Below are 20,865 nucleotides of genomic sequence, written 5' to 3' on the forward strand. Positions count from 1 at the left end.
AGGTTCTCAACAACTGCAGGGGGCAGTTTAAGATCTAAAGATCAAGAAACTGCTACTATATCAAAGGGCCTGGAGAAAAACTTTTGTTTCCTGAATTTTCTGAGGTAGAAACATTCCTAGAACATTCTCACTGTGAAACCCTTAGAAAACTATAGGAAAAGTATAAAGAAAAAAAATACAGCCTACAATCCCACTTCTACACCCATGGAGAGGCTGACAAACAGGAAATGTCTGGAGGAAATGTCCTTCCTCAAAGGAGTCACAGTCCTTAGAGATGGGCCTGAGGTGGCCATCACTCATGGATCTGCCATAAGCCCCTGGCTGTAATACTGCTTTGGGCAAGGCTACGGTCCCTTTTCCTATGCCCTGTAATTCTTTCTCATTCATCCTAATTGGCATCTCCTATACCCACTTGGCGAAAGTCTTTTGCTTATTCCCTGGTGCTCAAAGTGAATGGCATGAACACACAGATTCCCAAAGACCCAAAGGAGAGATCCAGTAACACACCCAACCAGTGAACCAGAGTACAACCAGAGTACTCACACGCAATCTCATCCAGGGCTGTGACCACAAACCACACAATGCTCCTCTCAGCCATTTTCAACCGGAGGTCTGCAACCTTCTCCTTCCAAGAGATGCCTGCAAGAAACAAACGTGCCTATGGCTCCAGCTCTGGTCCCAGGAAGCTCAGGAGCCAAATGAAAACACCCACCCCAAACACTCTTGCCCAACACCACATCTGACAGAGAGCGTGTTGCTTACACAGGCAGGAGGCCTGGATCCAAGCCCGGCACAAGAAGCATGACTCCAAAAAGCCACTTGGCTGTCGTGAGCCAAGTGTCTCCCCAGCAAAACGTACTCATTTGTGCATCTAGACTGGCCAGGTATAGGTACCTGCCAGGGACTACACTGGTCACTGGCTGCAGTTACAGCTCTGGACTAGACCCTGCCCCTGCCCTCATGGGGCTTATAATCTAGATGAGAAGACAATTAAACTAGCAATCAATTACACTACTGTATAAAGATTTATGCAATAGAGGAAGCAGAGGAAGCTGTGCTCGAACATGAACACACCACCCAGCAGAGAGAACTCACCCAGTCTCACAAGTCAGAGGAATATTACTTTATGTTCCTTAGACCACCAGACTTGCTTTCAGTGCTCAGACCTAGGAATTCCCTGTGGCCTGCCTCAGTGTGACTACCTCCTCCAAATCACGCTCACCCTGTTAACAGCACCCAAGGCCTCCTGGCTGCTTCCGGGATGAAACAGCAGAGAAACCCACCCCACTACCACCACAACCACCCACCACCATGGCATTTGTAACTCAGGTTGCAGCCACCTGTGAACAGGGCTACCCAGCACCTCACAGTGTCCTGCACACAGTAGGCATGCAAACATTTGCAAAACAAAAGCTTTACCAGCAGCATATGCTTCCCTTTCTCCTACAGCAACAGGTTGGAGCCTCTGATTCAGGTAAAAAATAAAATAACTCAAACCATGCTGATGGAAAATACTTAGCTGACCCTAGGGGACATGCTAGACCCACCCTCCCCAATGTATAATACCCTCCAGTGAGATGTCACACAGGAAAGCCAACTGGGGGCTGCCCCACCACCCAGGCCTGCTTTGCAGATCAGCTCAAAAATGCTGCTTAAAACTTGGCAAGGAGTGTGAGCTGTAATGCTTTCTTCCCAGGACCCTCTGGGCAATCTGCCTACATTCCAGACATCCCCCATCCACCTCTCCCTCTCTCCAGCAGGGCTCCCTCCCTGCAGCCCCACCGCCCAGCTCTCTCCCTCCCCTCCACTGTTTGCACAGATCCACACTTCTGTCTCCCACAAGGGTGCACAGAACATGCTGCTCACCCAGCACTACCACACAGGCCAAGAGCCACCTACGCCCAGCAGAAGGTACCAGGCGGAGGGCGGGGCCTGAAGGTGAACCTACGACTCTAACAGAAGGAAAAGAAATGGATCTTAGAAACCCTTAGGCTCTATCTCCAGGATCAGGTGCAGTTGAGTGGCAGCAGCTATAGGGTGAAAAACTCAGCTCTTTTAGCACCCTAAAACCAGCAGAGGAGCCTTGCATTCATGGACTAAGCCGGTAAGTGGCAAGTTGGTAGCAACCGTGGAAACCAATAAAGGCCCTGTTGTGTCAAAGGCCTTCTAGGCCAATGTGGAACGAAGCCTTCCCATCAGCTCCCACTCCCTGATTGCGAGGTCAGGATGGAGACAGGGCCAGGTGGGCACCGCTGCAGCTCTGACCTGTGTAATCCAGGCCCAGTGTGAGAAGGGGTTTGCAGGGCCGCTCAGGACGGTCTGTCCAGATTTTGTCCACAAGGTTCTCCTTCACAGGAATGAGGTGGTGGCCAGCACTTCGCAGGACCTTGGCCATCTTCTTCCAGTAATCTGAGAAGACACAGGTGGCAGGCCATGGACTGAACACCATTTTCCCTGAAGCAGGCAGCAGGGCCTTGCAAGCCTGGCCCCCAGGACCCAGTGAGGGGCAAGCAGGGCAATGAACTGTAAAAGGACATCTTTACCAGCCAAGGCCTTCCTCTGCCTCTGACCACAACCCTTCTCCTCACCTTGACCTCTACTATGACTCAAGCCAGGCTGGTGACTTGAATAAACAAACGCTCTACATCCCACCAGGAAACAAAGAGAATGGAAAGGAGTCTAGAAGCCATTTCCCTGCCCATACCAGAGGGACCAAGCTCACTCACCTGTAGGAATGATCAGAGGGTCCACGCCCACCCTGGATCCTTCAGGAAGCACACTCACCAGCCAGTCTTCCTGAGTCGGCGTGTCCTTCAAACCTAAGCAGGGAAAGCTGATGAGAAACAATTCCCAGTACAGTGCAATTCAGCACCTCCATGGAGCAGGGTCCCCACAAAAAGCCCTTTTAAAGGTAGGTTGGCAGGACTTGAATAGTCTGAACCCCCTTAATCCTAAAAGCTACATAAGCAAGTGGGTAAGAGTCAGATGGTGTGTAAGGAGAGCTTAATATAAGGGTGGGATAAAGGCGCAACTCCAGGTAAACCACTGTCCTAGTTGCTCTGCAAAGATACAGTTGTGACAAAGATCAGCTCCCGGCACTGGGTCACTTTCCCACCACTGATCACCTAACACTCAGGCAGTGACTTGGTGAAGGCTGGGAGCTGGGAGCCTCCTTAATAGCACACACCAAAGAAGGGACAATATGCCACTAGTGCCTTCCCTATCTACAAGGCCCAGGTCACAGAGAGAAGGCCCCTGCCCACAGCCGGCCTGACTGCAGTGCTGGGCATTCTTGGCCACAAAAAAAACCTTTCCAAAGACTACCCAAGAGTACAAGAGCCTGCAGTCATCATGGTTGGCATGGCCTGGGCTTCCCAAATCCTGAGAGCACATAAGCCTTTTTTTCTTGTTTCTACATATGAAACATAATTCATGATTTTTTTTTTTCTTTTTGGTGGTGGTACTGGGGGTGGAACCCAGAGGCTTTCTACCTCCGTGCTATACTCCCACCCCTATTTTATATTTTATTTGGAAACAGGGTCTCACTAAGTTGCTGAGAGCCTCACTAAGTAGCTGAGGCTGGCTTTGAACCTGTGTGATCCTCCTGTCTCAGCCTCCCAAGCGCGGGGATTACAAGCGTGAGCCACCATGCCCAGCTAATTCATGATATTTAAGAGTCAAAATAGAACTAAAATTTTTACAGTCCAGTTTTTCTTTAATCAAGCCAATATTTCTTCTCTCTCTAGCCAGTATCTTTGGAATGTGTACTTTTTTAGTCAGATTTGTTAGCCAATTAACATCCTGATAAAATATATGCATATGTAGAGTAAAAGCTCCCATTCTCTAAAACGGTACTTATCCTTAATATTTTCTCTACTAACTACTGATATAATCACAGAGCCACAAAAAGGAAGTTCAAAGGCTTATAAAGAAATGAGCTCATGAATCCAGTTCTAAAAGCTGCCTGGAGACTGGCATGGGGTTTTATTTTGCTATTTGATTCTTTCTTATTTTTTTATAAAGCACTAAACAAGCCACTTTATTAGTACAGTTTTTCTTAGGGCTCCTGGTACAACTTCTGCACAATGAAATCACATCAATTCCTAGCAGAGAGATCTTTGGCAAAATGCTGGGGGTAAATAACTCACTGGCCAGCGAAACCACCACCGTCTACCTACGCAGAGGGCTGATGGCAAACGAGAGAGGGGCTTGGAAGGAAACAACTTGTCACTGCCCAGAGCAGCCACAGCCCTACTTTAACACATGGGCCGATGACCCCAAGTGCTAAGAGACCTGAAAGCTTGAGCCTTGGCCCTGAGAGAAGCCCCCTGCCCTCATCAAGCAAGACCCTCCAAAACTGAGTGTGCAATGGTATAAATGTAGCAGTTGCTTGGTTTTCCTTAGGGTCTCAAAGGGCCCATGACATCATGAAAAGGTTAAGATCCAGGAGGCTGAGGGGCTCCATGGTCCCCGCCTAAACCACAGCACCTTAGGTGAGGCTAGCCACGCCACTACCCACCCATCTTCATGAGCGTCCAGTTGCTGTCCATCTGCTTGGCAGCCTGGAGAAAGTAGCGCCCATCGGTCCACATGGCTGCGTGCTCTTCTGTGATGATGGCTGTGCCTGCAGTGAAGGAGCAAAGAAAAGAGAGGTTTCTGCCCAGTGCCCAGAAGCTGCACAAATGGCAGCAGGCAGGCTAGAGCAGTGACAGGCACCAGTCCCAGGGGGAAGGGGGCAGGTGGGCCTTGACTCCAGGCAAGAAAACAATGCCACCAACAACCAGCTATGAAAGAAAAAGTGAGAAGCCCAGGCTGCTAGGGATCTGGTCTGCACAGAAAGGACCCAACATGTGCAGCAGAAGTCAAGGCCGGAACAACAGGGGACTGTGGGCTTATGGCCAAGGTCTTGTCTCCTAACAATAAGACAGAGGTGGGAACAGTCCCTGCTTGATGGTCACAGCCACTTCCTGCTCCAAACACCCCAAAAGAGGCGCTTAACCTTTCCCAAAGACAGGCTGATGAGATCCTGGGTCCCCACAGTGACTTTGCAGTCACTAACTGGGAGTTCCTACCTCTAGCTGCCCTCCATTCCCAAAGGCCTGGAAATCCCAGAGCTCTCAGCAGAGGTGTCAGCCAAAACCAATCCCAACATTCCCAACACGCCAACCAACACAAGCACTTCCACCCAGAACGAGGTGCGCTCCCGCAAGGGGACAGGGGCTGGCACCTCGTCCAGCTGGCCTAAGGGATGACAGCTTGATGGGAAATCTCAAGGGCACAACAGTTTGAGAAAGTTAGTGCAGGATACTAGTGGAGCTCAACATTGCCCTTTGTTATTTAAGTCAACAGTGAAAACAGAGAAACCAAAAGCCATGTACTTAGGTAAATATATACAGAACCAATACGCTAAGTCAGGGGTTCTGGGGTACCACTATAGTCCCACCTCTTGCTGGTGCTTGTGACAAGGCACATTCAGTTTAACTGATACGATTCTGTTTATGTATGTCAGGTTCAATAAAAAGTTCAAAAATGTCTTTTTAAATAAATAATTTTTTTAACTTTGAGAAAAAAGGCACAGAGAAGAACAAAGGGTCACCCAAAGGTGACTGTGTTGAGCTGGGAACCTACGCCTTTCTGCAGAGGCTCAACAAGAACACTGGTTTACATTTCCTTTTTGGTTCAGCTATTTTGGAGAGACCGACAAAGGTACGGGCAAGAACAGAGAGAGAATTTAGCAACTCACCCGCTGAGCCATCGAATCCAGAGACAAAGGCCCGCCGACAGTCGCAGGGAGCAATGTACTCACTCTGGAAAGCAGAGATGAAGCGGAATTAGACTTCAGTCGGCCGTGCCCACCACTCTCTGCGGCTAAGGCCTGTGCCCGACCCAGTGGGTCTCAAAGGTTGGGAAATCTTGGCAATAGTAGGCTAAAAAGGCAAGCTGAATATTTTTCTTTTAAAAATTAGCAAGAACACTGCAGAAGACTAAGGATTAATAGAGTTATCTCCTTTAGCCTTAATTTCTTCATTTGGACAATAAAGCAAGAAAAGAGAAACAGATAAAAACAGCTCTTTCCTCAATAAGATTTTCCTCAAAAAGCAAACTAATAGCCTTTTCCCTCCCTTATCACTAACATTTAGGCATCTGGTATTTTTCTGGAAAGGAGTGCTAAATGTCTGATTTAAGTGCCAATGATTCCCTGCCTTAAGTCTCTTTAGACTTTAGCTTGCCTCTGAACTTCCTGTTTGAGTCCCTCCGAGGTAGCTTACCAGTCTCTCCCACGCAGTCACTGTCCCCTCCTGTTAGGGAAGGGGCGGAAATGCTTCCAGCAACCCAAATTTCAGCAAAAGGAAACACCATATCCAAAGCCAGGACCTTCCGACCAAGAATCCCCTGGCCCAGGAGTGGAAAGGGTTAGGGAGTGAAGCAAGGAAAGGGCTCTCCTGCCCGGCTGAGGGGCAGGCCATCAAGTACAACTTCCGGTAACAGCCAGAGAGGCACAGACAGTTTAAATCACAACTTGCCCCAAGTAAACAGCAGAGGCGGGATTGGAACCCAGGGAGTCAGCTCCAAACCCTTGACTCTGAATTCCATGCCAGGCTGCCCACACATGACACCTATCTCCTGCCTTTATGAAGAGTCTCCAAGATAAGACAAAGAACAAAGAAAACAAAGGCTCCGGAGACTATCTTTAAGCGACTTGCCCACTGACAACCGACTGGGCCAGGATCCAAGGCCAGCTCTGTGTGCGTCCAGAGCTGCTTCTCCTACAGTTAGTGGGTTTCTCCCAAGCCAAAGGACCCAATAAGGTTAAGAATGCTTAGGGTGGGGAAGGGGGCTGCTAGCCAGAGCTCAAGGCATTTGGGGACAGTCACCAGGAGAAAAGGTATTGTGTGCCACTGTTGCCATGTGGTGCCAATTAGCCCTTTCACCAAGGCAGCCGCATTTCAGCCTCAGACCAGCCCAGGGCCCTCCAGGGAGGACAGATGCAGATGCTGGGAGGGTGGCCAGATAGAACCAGGGTGCAGGAGCAGCTCTGGTCATGGCCGCCCTCCAGTCCAGGCCCCCTGCATTGCCTGCAGCAAGGCCCAGCCTCATTTCCAAAACTGCCCACTCTAACGGCTAAATGCAAGCACAGGCACATTTTTATCCCCAAAACATAAAGAATACTTAACAAACAGGCCCAAGGAAACAAAAAGACATGGCATGAGTATCATTTACAAACTCTACAATCCTTATTAACCCAGTGAGCATTAGGTGCAAACTGTAAAAAATAAAACAAAAGCACTAGTGGGAAGGACAGTATGTTAATGTTTAAAACTCACCAGAAACCTGAAAGCACTGCATGTATGCAATAGAAGTTGGGTACCTAATCTCTTCTTCCTGAACATCAGGAGACATCTTAGGGACTCTCGTGCTAAAAGTCACTGGGCACGCGGGGAACCTGCAGCAAGAGTGCTCTTAACTGGCAACACAATTCCACAGACTGGGGCCTGCCGCCCTGTCGCACAGCAGGCAAGCCGTGATGGCTACTGAGAAGGTGGTGCCGATCCCACAGGGGAGACTTGCACTCAGAGACAAGGTTCTCCAGGGAGGCCTCACCTTACCCAAAAGAGCCGGGGCAGGGGGGGTAGACAACCACAGTTAGTCGCTCTAGAGCTCCCGCGGGAAAGGCAGGGCAAGGCTCCATGAGGGGAGGTGGAATTAGCAGCAGACAGGCATGTTTAGTTTGGGACCCAGAGGAGGTCTGGGGCAAGAACCAGACATGACCTAAGCGGTCAACATGCCAGGAAGACGCTGCTGAGGGAGCCTGGCCACGGCCTCACCTCCACACCAGGCCACGCAGAGGCCAGCTCAGGGCTGGGCCTGTCACTCTCCTTCCCCACCACTGAGCGGGTAAAGCAAGCCCACACACTTCTTCCCAGAGCACTGCAAAGGACCTAAAGTAAGCATGCCAGGGAAAGGCACAAAGAAGCCCACCACTGGCTTTTCCTCCAAGGCCCCCACTCCTCTCTCTCTCTAGTAACAGGATTCAGTCCAAGTCTCCATTGCCTGGACTTTATAATCCACTCTTCACACACACTAGAAGGGAATGTCTCAAAAACACACACACAGGCAAACACATTTATATTACACCACGCTGTCATCCTCCTTAGCCCCTCCAATGGCTTCCTGGCATATTTAAGATAAAATTCAAACCCTGATCTGGCCTGTTTTCCTCTGGGAACTCACTCCCACTTAGTTCTCCAACCACACTAGCTCCATTCCGCTCTCTGCACACCCTGAACTCATTACTGCCTCAGGGCTTTTGTACATGCTCTTTCTTGTTTCTACAAAGGCTGCCGTCTCTGATCATGGCACGGCTAGCTTCTTCTCATAGTTAACATTTCAGAGCAAATGTCACATCCACAGAAAGACCTCCATGAGCCAGGTGTGGTGGCGCACACTTGTAATCCCAGCATTTGGGAGACTAAGACAGGAGGATCAATCACAGTTTGTGGACACCCTCAGCTACTACTAGTGAGGCCCTTTGCAACTCAGTGAGACTCTGTTTCAAAATAAAGAATAAAAAAATGAGGCTGTGAGTATAGCCCGGAGGTAGAATGCCCGTAGGTTCCATTTCTAGTTTGGAAAAAGAAGAGAAAAGAAAAGAAAAAGAAAAGAAAAAGAAAGAGAAAGAAAGAGAAAGAAAGAGAAAGAAAAGAAAGGAAGAAAGGAAGAAAGGAAGAAAGGAAGAAAGAAAGAAAGAAAGAAAGAAAGAAAGAAAGAAAGAAAGAAAGAAGGAAAGGCAGGCAGGCAGGCATTAACTACCCAGCTAAGATACCCACTCGGCCACTTTGAACTCTCTATAGAATGTTTCTGCATTTTTCTTTTCTTAGGGAACAGGTTTGTTTTTTTTGTTTGTTTTTTTGTTTTTTACTGTATTGTCCTACACACCCCTCCCCCAGAATGTAAGTTCCATGACATCAGGCTAGCCATCGCTGTGCCTGTACACATGCAGTAGGTCATCAATCAACACATACAGAATAACTGAACAAGAGGAGAGATGAGCCTTTCTCCTTCTGCCCAGTTAAAACCTTAACCATCCCAATGAAAATGGAGGAAGGGGCCATGAGCCAAGGAGTAAATGTCGCCCTAAGATCTGGAAAAGGCAAGGAAAGGGGTCTCCCCTGCACAGCTTCCTTCAGAAGCAAGGCAGCCCTGCAGACTTCGGACCCCTGGAATGTGGGGAAACACTTCAGTGGTACTTTGCTATGGCAGTGACAGGAAAAAGGAGAAAGATCCTAAGGGATTATAACTGAGCATGGGCAGACAAGCCAAGTAAAGAGGGCGTCTTTTCCAGAGACAGCACCTCTGACCTAGCTGATTCCTGGCTTGCATAGATGCAGGCTACATATCTTACCGACCTTCAGTATGTCAGGAGAAGCTAGAAATTTATAGCCCTTCATGAGAAATCACCCAACTTTTAAATGCTGGCATCAAATTCAAACAATATAAATAAAACACAACCAAATAAAGCACATTTATAAACTACTAAAAAAAAAAAAAAAAAAAACTCAAAATCTGACTCAAATCTACTCTTCCTTAAAGCCTTTGGACCCACTCAGCTTTTAGAGGTCTCCCATCCCACATCTCTGGATTTTACGAGACCACCTATACTCTGCCGTGAGTGATGATAACACATCACAGAGGCTAAGGGTCTTGGCTCAACACCCCTTACTTGCCAGTAACTGTACTCATGTCCTCTAGTTCTAATCCCATAACAGTTCTGGAAGGAATCATCCTTCCCCTACTACACATGGGAAAAAAATAATAAAGGTCAGGAAGAAAATTACTTACTTCTCCAAGCCACACCCACTGTGAATGGCAGAGCCAAAATCTGAACTCAGGTCTGACTCTTAAAAGCCCCCATTATGGTCTGGGGATGTAGCTCAGTAGCAGAGTCCTTGCCTACCACATGCAAGGCCCTGGGTTCAATCCCCCAGAAAAACAAGTAAATCCTTGATATGCTGCCAAACAACCTCTTCTAATTGTGTATAGAGATTGTCTACATCTAGTCTGCACAAGTAGATTATAAGCTCTCAGGGAAGAAATACAAAATATGATCTTCATTTGTCTCTACCTTCACCAACCTCACAAATGATACCTCCTACAACCTGGTCATATCCACGTTCAAGCCTGGCTCCTGGCTTACTAGCTGGGTAAAGCTTGGGCTCCATCTGCTTGTCCATAAAATGGGGATAACAATGCCCACGCAGGAGGCTGAAGTGTGGCATAAAGCAATGAACACATGTTCAACACGGATAAGTGCTCTGCATCAGGCAACGAGCTAGCCTCTGTAGGAAAGGGAATGCAGTGACCACCTGACCAGCACAATCAGAAAGTGTTCCATAACACAGCAGCACGATGAACAGCCACCTAGACCATGCTGATATACAGCACAAAATTTGCTCTCGTTTCAAGGACACTCAGATCAACCTTACATCCAGGAGGCCCTAGGCTACTACAGACAGATGAGGAAGAGCAAGAGGGCAATTCAGAGAGAGGGAGAGGTGTGAGGAGGCCAGAAGCCTGGGGGAGGAAGCAAGCCAACTGGCCTGACAACATGGCAGGAAGCTCAAGGAAACAGCAGCAGGTATTTCTGGAAAGGCAATCTAAAGACATGGCCAAAGACCTCAAATATCACACTAAGAGGCTTGAACTTCATGGGGCAAGTTCTACAAAGACTAAAAGTTGAAGAGACAGTGGTAACAGGACCAGAGCTAGGTATTAAAAAGAGAGGCCAGCATGGCCACACACAGATATAGCAGGCGAGAAGGCTGATGGCTGGGTGCTAAGATAAGCTTGACTGAAGTTACTAGGCGCATGCTGGGTGACATGTTCCACCTCCCAAGCCCTCTACTCCCATAGGCCACAAGCCTGGCATGTGCCTCAGTCAAACCAGGTTCTCCACAAAAATGAAATTGTGTGGCTGTCAATCCACACAAAGTACCACAAGGTAGGCTGTGACTGGAGACCTGGACTCCTTGTGCCCAAATACCGAGGCAAATGCTAGCACTTGGCATTTTCTTCTTCTCCCCTAAAGGGAACCAAGTCAAGGTATGCGGGGAAACCGTATGGCTGGCCAAGTCACTGGAGAGAGGCCACCAGCCAGGACTTCATTTCCCAGGCTCCCTTGCACCCAGATGGGGTCACTTGACTAGTCCTTACTGATAGAATGTAGCTGGAAAGTGATGCCCTGGCCAGGACAGTTAAAACTAGGTGTGCCCTTGCCACACTCCTTTCTCCTTCTATCAGCTGCAACAGCGGCAACACTGGATGAAAGGAGCCTGGGTCCCTGAATCGCTTTTCCTGCTGGTGGAGCAAAGTCCCCCACCCACCAGGACACCCACTCTGTACTGCTACATGAACAAGACACAAGGCTGTACCGCACCAGCTCACTGAAACTTTGAGGTGGGTTGCCCCCACTAGCATTACTCTAAGTAACATGAGTAAAATCACTCCGCCATCCAGAAGAAAGCCTCTTTAAGAAATATAAAACAAAACAGGAAGCTGACTCCAGGAAGAATGGAGAAGGGTCCAGAGAGTTTAGGAAAATCTGATTCATGTGTTCAGAAGGATGAAACATAAACATAGTCAAACATTCACACTGGCAGAGATACCCCTGAAGAACGTGGCCCCATGACTAAGCCCAGCACAAGCATGTAACATGGAGTCTTTCGGATGAACAGGATGAGGACTGAGGATTTCTAAGAGGAAGTGCAGCACAGCTCTGGCCCCAACCCTTGATTGTCCTGGGCTGGAGCCAGCGGGGCCACAAATCCCAATGCTTCCCTCAAGACAGTACATGAAAGCCTTCAGATTACCAGAAAGAATGGACAACTACTCACTGCAAAAGTCCCCCTGGGCCTGAACTCATTAACACCACCCCCTCTGCTCTGGGTTTAAAAAGAAGAACCTCTCGGAGCGGTAGAGGACAGAGAGGAGCAGACCACAGGAGTGCCAAGTCCTTGCGGAACTGTGCACTTGGGGTACGTTTCTCTTTACTAGAGAACAGTGTGTGGGTGTGTGTATTTGTGTTTTGGAAAATACACAAAGGACAGAATTCAACATTCCCTTCACTTCTCCCAACCCTCCCTTCCCCACCCTTAGGAGAAATTCCATTAACCTCAACTCAAGCCTGAAATGAAACAATTAGGAACAAGAGTCTCAGAGAACAGAGCCTCTCTATTACTGAAGAGGCGCTGAGCAGGTCAGCACAAAGCCTTCCTCCTGTTCTCACAATCCCGGCAAGGACCCAGAGTCCCACTGAATAGTCACCCCAAGTACGCCTCTCTCCACAGGAAGTGAAACAAAGAACTGTTTCTTTCTGTTGAGGGAACCCCAAACACCTTTGGCCCCCAACTTCCCAATCCCCATGGCCACCTGCCTGCAAGGTCCACACTTAGCCTAGGTTCTACTGCTTCTCTTCCCAGCTGTGTCCTCTTCTCTGTTCCTGATGCCAGTAACCAAGTCCACACCCTCTTTACCCAGGCTCTGGGAACCTGTGACAGCTTCCTAACGAGTTTCTCAATTCCCAATCTATATTCCTATATTCTGCTGACCATGTCCCTTTTTTTTTTTTCTTTTTTTTTTTCTTTTTTTTTTTTTTTTTGCAGGTCTGGGGATGGAACCCAGGGGCATTCTACCTCCAAACTACATCCCCTTCCCTGTCTTTTATTCCTTATTTTGAAACCAGGTCTCACTGAGTTGCACAGGGCCTCACTAAGTAGCTGAGGCTGTACGCGAACCGCGATCCTCTGGTCTCAGCCTCCCGAATGCTGGGATTACAAGCGTGCGCCACCATGCCCGGCGCATGTCGTTTTCTTGGTCAGAGACCCTCAATGGGTCCCTACTAACAAAAACCCAAACTCCTGACACCGGAAGTCAAGGACACCCATGATTAGGCAGACCCCTGTATTTCTTTCTTTTTTAAATGTATTATTATGTCTGTTCTATTCCCATAGATTTGTTCATAGGACATCTTCTAGGTCTCTCTCTTCATGCATCCAATTCTGCCTGTTCACATTACAACTTAAAAGCCACTTCCTCCAAGAAGCCTTCTCTGATCCTGTCAGCTTAAAATCGTCTCTCTCACCGTCAATGTCTTCCATACTTTATGTAAAATTATGCTGTCCATTACAGCAGCTGCCAGACACACATAGGTATTGAGTACCTGAAGTGTAGCTAATGTGACTGAAAAACAAATATTTAATTTATTCATGTAACTAATATGTCTGAAAAAATATTTTATTCCATTTTAATTAATTTAAATATAATTTTAAAATTGGAACTCAAGATTCTAATTTTTTAAAAACTTTGTGTGTGGGAGGGGAGTGCTGGGGATTGAACCCAGGGGCGTTCTACATCCGAGCTACACCCTCAGCCCTATTTTTTATTCTTTAGTTTGAAACAGGGTCTAAGTTGAGGAGGGTCTCACTAAGTAGCTGAGGCTGTCTGCGAACCCAGATCCTCCTATCTCAGTCTCCCAGGCACTGGGATTACAAATATGTGTCACTATGCCTGGAGATGGAAAACGTTTAAATATGTTTACAACTTGGGTGTGTGGGACTACCTTTCCAACTGTAAATTTAATGACATCTAAATACAACTAACCATTTCTGAGGAAAGCAGCATATTCAAATGGAGATGGTTTATAAATGTAAAATACATACTATATTTGAAGACTTAGTGTAGAAAAAGGAAAAGTATCTTGTAATTTTTATGTTAATGATATTTCAAAAGGATAATATTTTGGACATACTGGAGTAAATAAAGCATATTATTAAAGTTTACTGCATTTTTTACTTAATGTGGCCATAAGAAGACTTAAAATTATACATGTGCCTCACATGTTTCTACTTGACAGTGCTGCTTACTATCAAAAAGACAAAAAAATGCTGATGAGCGGGGTGTGGTGGTGCACGCTTGTAATCCCCACACTTGGGAGGCTGAGACAGGAGGATCGCACAGGTTCAAAGTCAGCCTCAACTGGCTTAAGAGACCCTGTTTCCAAATAAAATATAAAATAGGTCTGGGAGTGTAGCCCGAGGTAGAAGGCCCCTGGGTTCCATCCCCAGTACCACCAAAAAACAAATCAAAACAAAACAAAAAAAAATGCTGATGAGGACGCAGAGATACACTGCTAGTGGGAATATATATTAGTACAGTTATTATTAGTCATACAGTTACTACGCAAAACAGTATGGCAAGTCCTCAAAAAACTAGAAATAGAACTACCATATCATCCAGTAATTCCATTACTGGGTATCCAAAGGAGATGAAATCCATTATACCAAAATGATATTTGTACCTCTATGTTAATAAAAGCAATACTTAGAAGAGCTAAAATATGGAATCAGCCCAGATGTCCATCAGTAGATAAATGGGCTTAAAAATGTGGCACCTGTACATAATGGAGTAGTATTTAGCCATAAAAAAGAATGACATCTTGCCATTTGCAGCAACATGGATGGAAATGGAGGTCATTGTGTTAAGTGAAATGAGCCACACAGAGAGACAAGAATCACATGTTCTCCCTCATTTGTGGGAGTTAATAAACCAGTCTCACAGAGGAGTGGAATCATGATCACTAGAGACTGGGTCGGGGATGGGGATAGGAAGAACTTCAACAAGGAACACCAATACGCAGAGGAGGAATTAGTTCCGGCTTTCTAGAGCTCCACAGGGTGACTGTTGGTTAAAACAACCCATGCTACATTTCAAAATGACTAGAAGAATATGAAATTCTCAACACAAAAAAATGTTTGAAAAGATGGAAATGCTTATTGCCCCAATTATTATACATTATATATATGCATCAAATTACTACAATGTACCCCATAAAGATATGCAAATATTATGTCTTAATTTTTTAAAAGACCCAAAAAATTGAGTCCGGGTATACAAAAATCAGCTTTATGATGACAAAAAAAAAAAAAAAAAAAACTTAAAGATTGCTAGGGAACAGCACCTATCAAGATAAACTTTGCTTAGTGTGGCTAAAAGGTTTCCCCTGGTAAACATACAGATTACACAGACTAAATCCTGATGACCCCAGGCAAAAGGAAACTGAAACTGGATACAAAGACTCCAAAGTCTCCAACGCCCCCTTCCCCAGAAGATCCCTTTAAGCTAGGAGCAGGAGCAGGAGCAGGGCCACTCAGACCTCCCCCACCTCCCCCACCGCAGAAGTTCAAAAGGTTCTGCACAGCCATGAGGAGTCCCTGAGGCTCCTGTCTGAGAAGAGCCCCAAATTCAGGGCTCCTCAGTGCCAGAGACCGCGCCCACCCGACCCAGTGCCGCCAGAGCTCCTGCCCATGTGAGGTAGGACGGCTAACGCCAAAGCAGTCCCAGGCCACTGCCCAGTGCTCAAGAGGCAGGAAATGGAAAAGCCTGATGCCCGCAGGGCACCCACGTGGCACGAAGCCTAAGTGCAAAGGCTGCATGGGACAAAGCTGGAGAGGGACCTGGGCAGAAGGCCAAGGACACTGCTGAGGACTAGCCCAGGGTCTGCCCTTCCTGAGTGCCGGGCGCCCAGCTCAGCAGCCTCCACGCCTTCCTCACAGGCCACCACACCCTGCATCTGGCCCCTCTGGTTTCCTGCAGCTGAGCAGGCTGAAGAGCCAGCGCTGTGCCCACACGCTGTGCTGGCTCAACTCCCCGTCCCCACCTCTGCGGTAACAGGAGCCTCTCTTCCCACACACTGACCTCTGTCCCCCCACCTTGAAGAGCAGGTTCTAACCCACCATGGTAATGAAAAGTGCTCCTGCCTCAACAAAGACATTCCATGGAGCAGAGTCCCCTACTCCACCCCAACACGGCCCTGGGAATTCCATAAACATTTAGTCTAGAAAATGCTAACTTTATCCCCTTCTTAGAGTTATTCAGTACACATCAACAAATTGAAAGCCCCAATAAATCCTGCAGTTAAGAAATCATCAAGCGAGTCAGGTATGTGGTGAGCAAGGTACTTGGGAGGCCCAGGCAGAAGGATCGCAAGTTTGAGGCCAGTCTGGGAAATTCAGCAAGAACCTTTCTCAAAATAGAATAAAGGGCTGAAGACATGCCTCTGAGGAAGAGCACTTGCCTAGCATGTCTAAAGCCCTAGGGTCAATCACCTTACCATAAAAAGAAAATAACCTGTCAAATACAAATTAAAACCCTGAGTTATCACTTCACACCTGTTAGTCCCTGTCACATGTAGATGAACCTTGAGAACATTATGCTAAGTGCAATAAGCCGGTGTATTAGTCAGCTTTGTCATCACCATGACCAATACACCTAAAATGGCACCTGAGAGGAGGAAAGGTTTATCTGGCTCATGATTCTGGAGTCCATAGCTGGCCACCTCCCAGGCAGAAACATCATGGCGGCAGGAAGAAGCAGACAGCTGCTCACTCCATGGCTTGAGAAGGTAGAAAGATAATTCGAAGAAGGGACCAGGGCAGGCACCATCCCCCAGGCCGTGCTCTCAAGGCCTACCTCCTCCAGGCACGAACTCCCTGCTGACACTCACCACCAGGAAGTCCACGCAGGTTACCGCTCCACGAGTCAGTGCACCTCTGATGAGGTTAAGCCCCGACTCAGTCATTTTACTGCTAAACATTTCTGCATTGCCAATGCATGAGCTTACCTGAGGCCATTGCAATCCAAACATAACAGCCAGTCACACAATATAAATACTACATAATTCCAGTTATATGAAATATCTAAAGTAGTCAACTCTGAGAAACAGAAAGCAGAATGGTGAGCCAGGCGTAGGGGTGCATGTTGTTGCAATCCCAGTACTTGGAAGGCTGAGATGGGAGGATCATGGTTCGCGGCCAGCCTCAGCTACTTAGTGAGGCCTTCTGCAACTTAGTGAGACCCTGTTTCAAAATAAAGAATAAAAATAGGAATGGGAGTATAACTCGGAGGTAGAATGTCCCTGGTTCCATCCCCAGGACCACAAAAAGAAAGAAAGAAAGAAAGAAAGAAAAAATGGTGATTACCAGAGCAGGGAGAGAGGAAATAAGAAATTGTCATTTAGTGGGTAGAGAGTTTCAGTTTTGCAATATAAAAAAGTTCTACAAATCTATTGCACAACAATGTATACATATCATTAACACTACAGTACTATATATTTTAAAATGGTTCCAATGATAAATTTAATGTTATATGAAATATAACACATTAAAAAGGACAGTTCATTTCACTATTTGCTAGACCATTTAATATAATTTTTTGCAGAACATCTTACAGGACACAATAAGAATGCTGTAGAATATCAGTTGGGAAACAATTCTAAACATCAATGTGTTCTAAACTTTACGGCCATGTAGGCTAGAACTTTTAGGGAGGGGCAGAAAGGGGGTCAGAATGGGCCTGTGACATCTCTTGGGATCTCTGCTCAGCTTACAGGAATACTCTTATCTGCTAGCCCTCCCTCCTTCCTGGTAGACCCCCACCACTCATGTTCCTTCCACACGCTCCTCTTCCCTCTCCTCTTCTCTCTCTCTCTCTCTCTCTCTCTCTCTCTCTCTCTCTCTCTCACACGCACACGCACACGCACACAAACACACAGAGTAGCCTGGATAAAGAAATTTTACCAATCATTCTCATTTGGGACTCTTCTTGAAAGTAAGAGATAAAGATACACACACACACACACACACACACACACACACACACACACACACGAACTGTCAGGTGTATACTACCTACCCTGTTGACCAAGAAAGCAAAAACTGAAAATCCCCCTTCCAGTTCTTGCCCAGGGCTGGCTGCATTCCCATCCTCAGGACCACAGACGCCTATGTGAAGCCCGGACAGGCACACTGCAGAGGGCCCTGTGCACCAGCTTCTGCCCCATACCCACAAGACGCTGTCATTGCTCCGAGTGCCTCAAGGCACATTCTATATTCAAACCATAACAGAAGGTGAAATCTTCTACGCCCAGTGAGACCCCGCCGGGCACTGGTCCCTGTGACGCCCTGGGAGACATGCTTACTTGTGGACTGATAATAGTAATTCTGCAAACACATGAGGTCTAAAAGGAAGGTCTAGAAAGAAACGAGAGGCTGGTGAGTTCCATTCTCAGGCCTGTCTCTGCTCAGTACCTGGTGGGCATCTCCCGATGGGATGATATAGGCCTGGATTGGTTCCGTCACGTACTCAGAGTTCCTCATGGCTTGTCTCAGCTGCCGAAGCAGCTCCGAAGTCACCTTGGGAGCCATTTTGCAGTCTGTAATGACAGGAGAGTTTGTTCCAAATCCCGCCCCTGCAATGCAGTGACCAGTTCAAAGCAAGGCACAGTGAGAGGTGCCCCACCCCAAGCCATGTCTTCAAGCTGACCACCCCTCTGCTAGAACATGCCGAAAGCTGCAAGAAATACCGATGTTGATCCTCTTAAGTTACTACTTCCAAATAGTCATTATGTGGCAAAAAAAAAAAAAAAATTCTAGCCACAAATACCCACTTCCAAATTTATTGGTTAGCTTTTTCACTTCTAGGACTTTATTCTAAGGAACTAACTACTCTACAAAATTATAGGTATTGGTCTTTGTTCATAGTAGCAAAAAGTGGGAGAAAACACAGGATTGGTTAAATAAACTATAATACATACAACAGTACACTAAGCAGCCATTTAAAATTATGTAGACCTAAAAAATAGTGTATATATGTTTTATTAAATATTATATACACTATATATAGAAGGAAAGATGCCTAGATAATACTGGCAACTGATTAAAAAGATTCCAAAGAATGTGTATAGATGGTTCTTGTTTAAAATTAAATATGCATATATGCAAAGAGAAGCTTCTAGAAGGACAGTCACCCAAAAGTCTTCAGTTGTTACTTTTCAATAAGTAAATCTGAAGAAATTATTATTTGATGTTATAAGGTCCATCGGTTTTGATAAATACATGATGAATCCATCCTCAAGTATCACTGAGGATATTCACTGCCAGAAAAATCCTCTGTGCTCAACCTATTCATCCCTGCCTCTCCTCCAGCCCCTGGCAGTAAGTGATCTTACTGTCACCATAGTTTTTGTGCTTTCTAGAATGATACATGATTGGAATCATACAGTAGCTAGCCAACTATGACCTCATAAGGTTGCCACCATCTGAAAATTCTACTCTGATATCTCTCAAGGGCTTCAAAATAGGTATCCATACTTCAAACTATATTTCTGAGCAAGGTAACATTTTTAAAGAGTAAAGCATGAAGACTTCTTTGGAGCAGTGGTTCAAGCTTGGCTATAATGAGAACTACCTGGACATTTCTGATTTAATCGGTCTGGAGTATAGCCTGGACTGTGTGTGGGGTGGGGGGGGGGGCCACTGGGCATTGAACCTAGAGGCATTATTTTATTTATTTGAAAACAGAATCTCAATAATTTGTGGAAGGCTTCACTAAATTGTCGTGGTTGGCTTAAAACCTGTCTCAGCCTCCCAATACTGGGATTACAAGCATGTGCCAACACGCCTGGCTTTGGTATCTGGAATTTTAAAAAGCAAATATCAGATAGTGTCCAATATACTTTCATGCAAGATAATTAATTTCCCTTTGAAATTTGTCTTCTAAACATTCTGATTTAAGAATTCTGATGTCACCAGCTGGGAGTTTATAGTGTTGGCCATCGTGAGAATCAACACTAGCAGTCACTAACCTCATCAATAAAGTTACTGTAATCCAGGCCAAGTATGAAATCCTCAATTCTAAGCCAGAATTGACCCAAGGCAGAGCAGGCCTGGCCCAACAGGCCTCCTGCTTCCTGGTCACCAGAACCTGCCTCCTCACTCCATGTTCTCACCATCGCCTTCTCCCGCCTCATCCTCACGTTCCTCCTCCTGATGGGCATGCTGGGCCTTCCCGAATCCACAGCACCACCAGCCTTGCTACACTACAGCGCACAGTTCCTGCCCCACAGTGTCACTCTCGTCCCATCACCACCCCCTCCACATTCCTCTCTTTTCTCCCTTCAAGCCCATCACATTTGGCTGGTGTCCTTGGTCAAACACAACCACTTCTCTGTCACCTGTACCAGACACAATGACACAGGAGACAGCACCATCAACACTTAGGATGTGGCTGGGGCAGTGGCAGCACCAGTGAACATAGAGAAGAGAGCAAGAGGCAATGGCTGAGGTCACGGACCACAACAGCAGAGCCAGCTACAGTGAGGCGAGGACTCACAGAGGGCCTTGAATCAACAGGCCTTGGAAGTGACGGAAGGTGGGCAGCTAGAGTGAGGAGAGGGCGAAGCTGAAACAATTATATATCTTAGCCACTGAGGTGGCAACAGCTGAAAAGACAGCAAAGATGAAGGCGGTCAAAGCCAATTTTTAGGAATATGAAATTACACTATGTTAAGCACTTAAAAGAGTGCCTGGGTACCCACTAAATGTTATATAAATATTTGCAATTATTAGAATCAGCTACACAACTAATTACAAGAGCAATACAATATTGGTGTGGCAGGTATATATACTGCTTCTCCCTGTAACACAAACCTGCATCTAGCCTAGAACATAACACGTACATATGCTCCCTCAAAGATGCTGGAATGAATGTCACAACTCTGTGTCTGAGCTTTTCAGACCCACCATAACAACAGTAATAAATCTTCAGGGAAAGAAAACAGCTAGGAACTTAGAAGATGCCATATTATGACATCTGCTCATCCCACATCCTCTTATTTTTCAGCAGTGTTAGAAGCAGCCAAGCACTCAGCAGCACGTGCAGGGAAGAGGAAAGCCAAGAGCAACAGGCCTGGCCCACGATGTAAATCAGCCAGGGCACTGCTGGGCATTTTCGAATCCTGCCTGAGAGGGAATG

General features: G+C 46.6%; 1 protein-coding gene across 3 annotated transcripts in view; it reads right to left on the reverse strand.

The window, feature by feature from the left end:
* Positions 1–20,865, reverse strand: part of XPNPEP1 (X-prolyl aminopeptidase 1) — a gene marked incomplete at both ends in the record, with an annotated part of 52,811 nt that overhangs the window by 18,734 nt on the left and 13,212 nt on the right. For all 3 annotated transcript variants that reach the window (XM_080694696.1, XM_080694697.1, XM_080694695.1), the window contains 6 exons: positions 544–639; positions 2,266–2,409; positions 2,727–2,819; positions 4,520–4,624; positions 5,744–5,807; positions 18,141–18,265. In XM_080694696.1, the coding sequence (XP_080550822.1) occupies positions 544–639; positions 2,266–2,409; positions 2,727–2,819; positions 4,520–4,624; positions 5,744–5,807; positions 18,141–18,265 (627 nt within the window). The remainder of the gene's footprint in view (positions 1–543; positions 640–2,265; positions 2,410–2,726; positions 2,820–4,519; positions 4,625–5,743; positions 5,808–18,140; positions 18,266–20,865) is intronic.

This window comes from Muscardinus avellanarius, assembly GCF_963383645.1.
Source record: "Muscardinus avellanarius genome assembly, chromosome: 4".
Lineage (NCBI taxonomy): Eukaryota > Metazoa > Chordata > Mammalia > Rodentia > Gliridae > Muscardinus > Muscardinus avellanarius.